We start from the raw sequence: 10,643 nt of genomic DNA on the forward strand, positions 1-10,643 counted from the left end.
CTAAAAAAAGTCTATGCTAGGAACTTTTGAACATACTGACATTAAATTCTGAATAATTAAGCTTATTGTGATTTCAAATTCATGCTTAATAGAATAAGTCAAGAAGTTTCAGTGAATTTTTGTTCTAGCTGCCCACTGGCCAGTGTCGACTGCCAAACGCCGACTGCCAAGGTCAAAGCGTATTCTCCTCAACCTTCGCTTCTGATGGTAATCTACAAACTTAAGACGACTAGCTGAGAGACCATCTTGCACCTCCTACACAGAGTCCGGCTGTCAACCTGCCAAAAGGGATTGTTTCAGCGATTGAGACAATAGAGACTATCTCTCAGACTAGCACATCGATGATGATAAATACTCCTGTCAGTTTTATATGATTCACGTATATTTAAACCTTAGGTGTGCCAGCATTAGTCTTCAACTTTCCCCAAGACATCACATGTCAACCTTCCAACACAACAACAATATAAGACTTATCACAGAGTCACAGGGCATGGTGTCGAAGACAGGGGGGAGGGGCCTTTATTATGCAGTCCATTCAATGAAATGTAAAAAACTAAGAAGGTTCTGAGAAAATAAATGTATATATACCAACTTAGCAATGTTTCCAACTTTGGATTCTTTTCCGGTAGAGAAAGAGTTTAAATACGTATTGTATATATAGAGACAAACACAATTCCATCATATGAAAGCACATTTTAATTGTATACACGTTGTAGGTTTAATGTGAGTGTAAGTCAAACTAAACACTGAACTAAACACTGAACTAAATTACAAACACAAATAATTAAAAAGGAACATTCTTTAGCGCTACCGGTGTTCTACTGTTAATGATACTTAAAGACATTAATAATGTTTTCATTGTTTTTGTTTGATAGTTTCTGTTGGACAAGATCACAGAAAGTTGTGGAAGTAAAATTCCTTGCATCAATAACATTAAAATCACATTATTTTTATGAGTACCCAGTTATGTCAGTGTGACACAAAAACTTATATCTCAGATGAAACTATCAGTTGGATACAACGACTATATCTTACATTAATGTATCATTTTTAAAACAACTTCAGGATCACATTGAAACACCGATCATTCAGACACTAAATCTGCATTTCAGATAAAACTATCCTTTGGACCAGAATGTCAGATGCAATTCTTGACATGTGAGGATAAACACGAGAAGTATGATCAAAGTTAAACTTATTCATTACAAAAAATTGTTGATATTCACACATTCCAATAAACAAAAAGTTTATACAAATTAAAATTCTGCTATCTAAAGCTACATTGTGATTTTAGTAGGCCTACTTCTACCTCCTACTCATAATGTAGAAATTATGAATTGTCATCTGCGTCAATAAAACATTGTTCTCACAATTCTATATGTTTTATATTGATGATCATAGTGTATAGTTTCTACTTCTAGTTTTTACTTCTGATTTTGGTCCTAATGAAGGCCAAGGTTATATAGGTGAGCACACCATGTCCATAGATGTTTTAAATGCATTTTTTTAAAATTACATTTACACATATTTTTTCTACCGTTTCCTCATTAGAATTGTATGCAACTGTCTACTATTTGAATAATTCCAAAAGTTATTCTATGAAATAACATATTAATTTTTTATTGATTCTGACCTTCATCGCCATTGATTACTAATTAATAGAATCCCATCGAGTTATCTCCTATAAGAGGAGAGGTAACTGATATTTTTTATGGGTGAATAAATAGTCACATCTTGATGGGGGTGTTTGTTAGACTAATATATTTCATTGTTTCTTTCTGTTTACTAAAGAATTTCCTGAAGGTCCAGGGGAGAGCATTTAAAAACTATTTTAATATGTAACCAATAAAACATAACAACGCTTTAAAGTTAATTTCACATTATTTTTGAAACTCACAATCTAAAAGTAGCCACCTTATATCCCTTTTTTATTTTTTCAGATTTTTCAAAACATCCCCCGAAAACATCGCAGCACCTTCTCTTGGAGCATTATATTTTAGGACGCGTTTCTTATAGTGAAAAACTAGATAATACTAAATTCAATTATTATCAATCTCCAAACGTTACAAAACTGATTGCTGACTGTTATACATAAACCCACGTACGAAAAGAGAAACTAAAAAAATTCATTAGGTTTCTAGCATATTTCATTTGTTCTATGGAAGTTTATATTAAAACAGACGATGTCCAGTCCTTGATACATATGCGCGGTCACAAGCTGGACATAAAGAATCGCCAGAGGCGGCATGTTTCTTGATTCATTTGAAAACATTTTTTTCTTTCAAAAGTGTCTAAGAAGTCATAAAGCTCTTTTGCTCTGTAAATAGCTAGTGAAGTCAATGACAAGTCACATGATCTAGCCAATGAAGTCCATGACTAGTCACATGATCTAGCTAGTGAAATCAATGGCAAGTCACGTGATCTAGCTAGTGAAGTCAATGGCAAGTCACGTGATCTAGCTAGTGAAATCAATGGCAAGTCACGTGATCTAGCTAGTGAAATCAATGGCAAGTCACGTGATCTAGCTAGTGAAGTCAATGACAAGTCACATGATCTAGCCAATGAAGTCCATGACTAGTCACATTATCTAGCTAGTGAAATCAATAACAAGTCACGTGATCTAGCTAGTTAAATCAATGGCAAGTCACGTGATTTAGCTAGTGAAATCAATGGCAAGTCACGTGATCTAGCTAGTGAAGTCAATGACAAGTCACATGATCTAGCCAATGAAGTCCATGACTAGTCACATTATCTAGCTAGTGAAATCAATAACAAGTCACGTGATCTAGCTAGTTAAATCAATGGCAAGTCACGTGATCTAGCTAGTGAAATCAATTGCAAGTCACGTGATCTAGCTAGTGAAATCAATGGCAAGTCACGTGATCTAGCTAGTGAAATCAATGGCAAGTCACGTGATCTAGCTAGGGAAGTCCATGGCAATTCACGTGATCTAGCTAGTGAAATCAATGACAAGTCACGTGATCTAGCTAGTGAAATCAATGACTAGTCACGTGATCTAGCTAGGGAAGTCAATGGCAAGTCACGTGATCTTGCTAGGGAAGTCCATGGCAAGTCACATGATCTAGCTAGGGAAGTCCATGGCAAGTCACATGATCTAGCTAGGGAAGTCAATGGCAAGTCACGTGATTTAGCTAGGAAAGTCAATGGCAAGTCACGTGATCTAGCTAGGGAAGTCAATGGCAAGTCACGTGATCTAGCTAGTGAAATCAATGGCAAGTCATGTGATCTAGCTAGTGAAGTCAATGACAAGTCACATGATCTAGCCAATGAAGTCCATGACTAGTCACATTATCTAGCTAGTGAAATCAATAACAAGTCACGTGATCTAGCTAGTTAAATCAATGGCAAGTCACGTGATTTAGCTAGTGAAATCAATGGCAAGTCACGTGATCTAGCTAGTGAAGTCAATGACAAGTCACATGATCTAGCCAATGAAGTCCATGACTAGTCACATTATCTAGCTAGTGAAATCAATAACAAGTCACGTGATCTAGCTAGTTAAATCAATGGCAAGTCACGTGATCTAGCTAGTGAAATCAATTGCAAGTCACGTGATCTAGCTAGTGAAATCAATGGCAAGTCACGTGATCTAGCTAGTGAAATCAATGGCAAGTCACGTGATCTAGCTAGGGAAGTCCATGGCAATTCACGTGATCTAGCTAGTGAAATCAATGACAAGTCACGTGATCTAGCTAGTGAAATCAATGACTAGTCACGTGATCTAGCTAGGGAAGTCAATGGCAAGTCACGTGATCTTGCTAGGGAAGTCCATGGCAAGTCACATGATCTAGCTAGGGAAGTCCATGGCAAGTCACATGATCTAGCTAGGGAAGTCAATGGCAAGTCACGTGATTTAGCTAGGGAAGTCAATGGCAAGTCACGTGATCTAGCTAGGGAAGTCAATGGCAAGTCACGTGATTTAGCTAGTGAAATCACTGGCAAGTCACGTGATTTAGCTACTCAAGTATCGGACGAGTACTAACAACAGCGTAAACAGCTTCTTACTTCTAAGTTTATAAAGACTGCCTATAGCATTACGAGACCTCTCTTCCTCGCATGCATCGCTGAGAACAGATTTCAGCATGTAGCTATCGAAGGGAATCAACGTCTTGTTATTCTTCAGACAGGCCCCGAAAATGGCAATGTTGAGCGTAGCGTTCAGGGACGACTCCATGGAACACCGGCACTGAAGCTCCGTCTTGTCCAGATTGACCGTCGCTATGGCCTCGTCCTCGTATCCCAAAAGAAAATCAATGTCCGATACTTTGGTTCTTCTCAAGTTGAGCTCAACCCGAGACGGAAGACCAAGGAAAGCTCCTGGCGCTATGTAGTTCAAATTGTTCTCTGCCAGACTGATCGTCTTTGCTTTGATGCCTACCATGGCCGAGCGCGGCAAAGTTTTGATCTCAGTTCTTTCCAGTGACAGGTGCTGTAGCTTGTTCAGCTTGCTTAAGGCCTCTCTAGGAATAACACTAAGATTCATTTGCTTGATGGCCAGATCAATGATGCAGTCTTTCTGTCCTGAGAATGTGTCCCTGTCAAATTTAAGATTGCTGCCACTGATAAGCAAAGTTTTCAAACAATACTCACCAACAAAGGAATGAGCAGGAGCCGTTTCAAAGTAATTCATAGTAAGATCCAAATATTCCAATTTTTTCAAATGTTTTATTTCTTCGGTCGGAATCTTTTTTAATTTGCAACGCTCGAGATAAAGTCTTTTGAGAGATTTTTCCAGACCCCTAAAAGCATATTTCTCAATGGTTTCTATATCAGATCTACTCATCTCTAACCATTCTAGATGGGATAAAGTTAAAAAGGCGTCATCTGTAATTTTGACTATTTTGGTGCTTACTAGAATGAGCTTCTTTAAATGTCTGAGACTTCTGATGGCTTCGGGGACATAATGGAACCAGTTGTTAGAAAGGTCCAATTCTTCAAGGTAAGTCAGGTATTTGAAGGCGTCTTTGTTCAGCTCCCTGACACCACAGTGAGCCATTCTGAGAATCCTCAGTGATCTGGTTACTGATCCGCTCAGTAAAGTGACCATGACCTTCTCCACGGCCCCGGCCACATAACCTTTCCTGTTGTTGTGACTGATGGACAGCTCTCTCAGGTGATCAAGGCCGCTAAGCATCGTTAGCGGCGAGTCAAAGTTCAAGTTGATGGCCTCCAGAGTCAGTTTGGTCAGTGATGGGGCTAGGTTGGTGAAGGCCATGGGTTCGATGATGACTTGTTTGTTTCTGCTCAGATCGAGGCTATCTATATTTACTTTAGGGGGGAAGGCCAGAGAACGTATGGATCTAATGTCGTTCTCATTGAAGTGAAGATGTATGGGCAATGGCACGGGCTTCAGGATATCAAGACTAGGGATGGCCTGCAACTTTTTCTCCGAGCAGACAACTTTGTATATATCCCCGATATCTTCAAGTCTGGTTTGAGAACACTTGCAAGGGGAAGGGCACGTGCGGTCAGTTGAATGTGCCAGGACCAAAGCTAATGTCAGTGCACAAAGACAGGAACAGACAACCACTGTGCTGGACATCTGAGGAAATAATGATAACAGTTTATTGTTTAGCACGTGTTTAGCATTTAATCCCTTTAAAAAAGTTTCAAATATTTCAACCTCTTTTATTGAAAAATTATTGAAAGCTACTGCAAATTGCCACCTTAAAACTAATTTTACTCAATGAGTAATAGTCCTATGCACTAGAGCTAATTTAAGAATGCTTATTTGTGAATTGACTAATACCTAATGATGATATGATTATTGCATTACGAAATCAAATTACAGGAAAACTATTACTACAGAGATTGAATGTTTCACTTCTCATAAACAGTATTTTAAACAAGGTTACAAAAGACAGTTTGTGTGGAAACACAAACTCAAAATCGGCCCCCGAAGTAAAATGTTTTACATAATTCGGATAATCCTTCAGAGTTGAAGATAGTTTACTTACTAGTCCAAACCTCCCGCAGGACGACGGGGGATGGGAGCGGGCAGGGTTTGAACCTTCGATCGTCGATAAATCCAACCGACAGTCCAGCGCGCAAACCGCACGACCATTCGTCCACCCAGGTAGGCTTCAATATTTTCAGAAAGAACATCCGAATGAAATTATATCAAAGACAAATGAGAGATAAGAATGGAGAAAGAAGGTTAACAGATCTTGTGTAGTGCCCTAACCGTCCCGCAGATCAAAGGATACGTGAAAGTGAATGTAAAGTTAGATGTGAACCTGGCCTAACTAGTTTGTGGTCTACAGGGCAGATGATGTAAAGTTCATCTGTTTTTGTGGCCTACGGTTAACGAGGGTGTCATGTAGCCAGCACAACGACCAACCGCCTTTGCTTTTCCCCAACTAATGTCAGGTACCCATTAAAGCTGGGTAGACTCAGAAGTTGAAAATCCCAGTCTTCACCAGGATTCGAACCCGGGACCGTCGGTTCGAACTAAATAAGTTAATTGTTTTGAAATGGTTATATGTCATATTCAAATCCACGAAAATAATGTTTATAATATTACTATTCGTTTTAAATTAGGTCTAACATATAATGCATACTAATTAGCTTTTTCTTATAAAAAACTGCTTGCATAATTGATTTTAAAAATTAGAATTTTCGCTTTCAGGAAAAAAAAAGTAGTCCTTGCATCAGAACTTTGAATGGTCTAAAATATTGTGAAGTCGGATTTTCAATATCTCTTCTAGTTTACGAGATCTAAACGGGACGGACGGACAGACGGACAGACGGACAGACGGACAGACATTTCGCACAAAACTAATAGCGTCTTTTCCCCTTTCGGGGGCCGCTAAAAATCACTAAAAAGCCTTTCGGTCGTCTCGATGGTCTCGGGCTCTAACCCTGCCGCTGCCACACATCATGTCGTCCTGCGGGAGGTTTGGACTAGGAAGTAGATTCTCTTCCCCTCTGAAGGAACATATGAAACATGTCAAACATTTGACAGACCTTAGTATTATAATTATAACAAGAGTATAATGTCACTAGCATCAATAAGAACACTGGACACGTGTCAATCAAAGTGACTGAGATTGTGTGTCAGCTGATTCGTTTAGGTGTCCTTAGGGAACGCTCAGATAGAACGTAACGCCAAAACAATTACATTTTTACCCCTCCCACCTTGTAACAAATCGATACAAAATTCAACACCCCTCACAGGTACAGTAAAATAACATGAAAATTTGAATCTTACAAAAGAAGTATTTATTAATTAGCATTTTCCCAATTAACATTTTTCATTATGGTATCCAGGGCCGGATTTAGGGCAGGGCAGGCAGGGCCCCCGGACTTCACAGAAGAGGGTTTCTAAAAATATCCAAATGTCTACGATCATTAACTTTTACGTTTTTTTATTATTCCATATAATTTTGCTTCGCATTTTTACTGACCACCATTTTACATTTTACTTTTGGCAACTCTGTCGTAGTTAACACTTAACCTGCTGAGCTGTTTTTACAATGCGTGCATACAAAACTAAAATTCTGCTGTTGAATGACATGACTATTACATGAGGTTGAACAAGTGTCCGCTTGTAACGGGCTCTTAGCGGGGAATCCCTGAGAATTCCTAAAATTTTATTAGACGCCACATACGTTTTGCAACAAAGGTAAAATTTTTCAGACTTAAAATCTATTATCATACGTAGGTAAGTTGGTAACAGTTTACAAAGATTTTTGACTGCCTTGTATCGCAATACGTTTTATCAATGTGTATCTTTAATAGATTTATACCAACTAACAAAAACAACATTTTAAAAATATTATTTAAAAAAAAAGATAATACTTCCATTAGTAAACTTTAAATATAATAAAATAATTTATAAGAATAATTTTTAGAAATTATTGATTGAATTCGGGAATGGAACTGTTGATACAGTTAGCTGCGAACTACGCATTTTCTGATTCAGCCAGCGAGAAAGGCTCGGGTATTTTTTGGTATGGACATCTAGATCTAACACTAGATCTGAAGTTTTGATTTCGAAGTTATTTCGAACTCTAGTATAGATCTACTTCTAGATCTACATTGTAGATGTAATCTAATGATGTAACTCCGCTCCCGAGCCAGACTGATGGTATGCATCAGAGCGCCATTCAACACAAGTAGTAGAAGACTTGTTTAGACAGGAAGAATAACTGCAGTAGAGCCGGCTGAAGTCATGGGAGTCTGAACAGTCTGGTGCTGAGTGCTGTCCTGTGTGATACTAGGGAACTGTTTGGGAGACCTGGAGCGACACTGGGAAGTGTGTCGGTGGTCTGTTTTGTGTTCTGGTATTAATCTGCACGGGCATGCTATTCTGCCTCAAAGTGGCGCCCGTGTGGAAACGGTTACTTGAGGGGATAACTAGGCTAAATGAATGGCAAAACAAATCTCCCGTGGGAGTGTCCAAGGGTACGCGAGAGTGGACCCATTGCACGGACGGAGTTGAAAGAGAGCTCTCACGACCCTGTCGATCAGCCTGGTACAACATAGGAAGATGGCGGAGGCTCCCAGTAAACTCGGTCCTTTAACCATGTCTTGCCCATGCGTCCAGAGGCCAGCTATGTCGGAAATAGCAACAATGCTTTCAATAGGCAATGACTTGGCTCTCTTCCAGACAGAACGGTGCTTCAGAGCAATGCTTTCAATAGGCAATGACTTGGCTCTCTTCCAGACAGAACGGTGCTTCAGAGCAATGCTTTCAATAGGCAATGACTTGGCTCTCTTCCAGACAGAACGGTGCTTCAGAGCAATGCTTTCAATAGGCAATGACTTGGCTCTCTTCCAGACAGAACGGTGCTTCAGAGCAATGCTTTCAATAGGCAATGACTTGGCTCTCTTCCAGACAGAACGGTGCTTCAGAGCAATGCTTTCAATAGGCAATGACTTGGCTCTCTTCCAGACAGAACGGTGCTTCAGAGCAATGCTTTCAATAGGCAATGACTTGGCTCTCTTCCAGACAGAACGGTGCTTCAGAGCAATGCTTTCAATAGGCAATGACTTGGCTCTCTTCCAGACAGAACGGTGCTTCAGAGCAATGCTTTCAATAGGCATTGACTTGGCTCTCTTCCAGACAGAACGGTGCTTCAGAGCAATGCTTTCAATAGGCAATGACTTGGCTCTCTTCCAGACAGAACGGTGCTTCAGAGCAATGCTTTCAATAGGCATTGACTTGGGTCTCTTCCAGACAGAACGGTGCTTCAGAGTTGGTGTTTTTTTAGTGTATGAAGCTCAAACAGTTTTTTTTTTAAACTTAAGCTCGAAGAGCCTTACAATGTGTGTTTCTACGATCAAAAGGTATTAATTAGGACTTAAGACGTTACTCCCTGTGACTTTATAGTGGAAGTCCAACTCCAACTAATTGTGGATAGCTTATAGAATAAATACATCATTTATTAGTGCCTCCTATCTGTTCGTTGAGTTGCCTCCCTTAGAGTTACAACACTATATTCGCTTTATGTAAACATGTAAGCAACGCTTATAGATTGCCATGGATCGAAGGTACTTTAAATGTGCTCAGTTATCGCATAATTAAGGCAATACGGCTGGATGTATTTATATTTTATTTTTTAAACATTATAACAGTCAAACTAGAGTTGTTTTTCCGTGTGGCAAACGAGCTAGTCATTCTTTTTGCACGATATACATCAACTGTTAAATGTTAAATTTCTAGGAAAAACGGTAGAGCCGTTTTTGAGACAAGTTGTCCGCTCACCTACCCAGCCTCCAGGTTCTTCCCTGAAGAAGTGACTTCAATAGAGCTATTGTATAAAAACACCAATCTAAGGAGCTCTTTGACTCTATCATTCTTTACGATTAAAAGAGATACTTGTTTTCAAACATGAACATTAGAAAGAATAGTCTCCAAACAATTATGGGATATGACCTGTGATGCTCAACCGGGCCGGCGGGCCATTTTAATTTCCGACATGCTACATGTAATATGTCAACCGATTAAATACATTCTAGTAAATGAGGTCAATTTTATTTACCTTCTAGATGTTAGGGAAATATTCTGTCTTAAGACTTGTTTCTTGTTATCTGGCCTACATTAATCTGATACCAGAGAAGTCTGATGAAGTCCAGGTGTTCATTTTATACGCGTGCATTCTCACTGGCACAATGTATTGATCTGACACCGGCGTGAAAACAGTCAATACTTCCGATGATGGAAATGATTCTCTACACATGCTAAGAAAACACGCGATTCTTCGGACACACAACACGACGAGGTTCTCAAGTCATCGTATTCCCTGACCTTGACCCAGCGTGTTACAACTGTTGTACTACAACCCCCCAACTCACACCATTAGCACGGCCGAGCTAGCGATCCGAGTGTTGAACTGTGGTGAGAGCACGGCCCTACTCTCAGTGTGCTCCCCCCAGCCATGCCGTGCTACCCGGCGACCTCAATTCAAGTGTGAGTATCGATCTGGGATTCATGAGCACCTCGGCCAGAGATAGCAGACTTGACAGAGTGTCTGGGAACGTGTCTCCCTATTCGTATACGTGTAGCTTTTAACTAATGACTTGTTTATACATACACATATATACTGTCATTGCAGAAGTATTTAACCAAAGTTCACTATACAATTTTTACTAGATCTAATTCGGTCCATATTGAAATT

The 10,643-nt window shown here is 39.6% G+C and overlaps 1 protein-coding gene across 1 annotated transcript; it reads right to left on the reverse strand.

The window, feature by feature from the left end:
• Positions 1–678: 678 nt before the first annotated feature.
• LOC106057818 (leucine-rich repeat and immunoglobulin-like domain-containing nogo receptor-interacting protein 1) lies at positions 679–10,408 on the reverse strand. The gene is made up of 2 exons (XM_013215138.2): positions 10,008–10,408; positions 679–5,563 (listed from the first exon to the last, which is right to left on the reverse strand). The coding sequence occupies exon 2, from the start codon at positions 5,561–5,563 to the stop codon at positions 3,974–3,976; it is 1,590 nt and encodes a 529-aa protein (XP_013070592.2). The 5' UTR covers positions 10,008–10,408; the 3' UTR covers positions 679–3,973.
• Between the last annotated feature and the right edge of the window lie 235 nt (positions 10,409–10,643).

Source organism: Biomphalaria glabrata, chromosome 2 (assembly GCF_947242115.1).
Source record: "Biomphalaria glabrata chromosome 2, xgBioGlab47.1, whole genome shotgun sequence".
Classification (NCBI taxonomy): domain Eukaryota; kingdom Metazoa; phylum Mollusca; class Gastropoda; family Planorbidae; genus Biomphalaria; species Biomphalaria glabrata.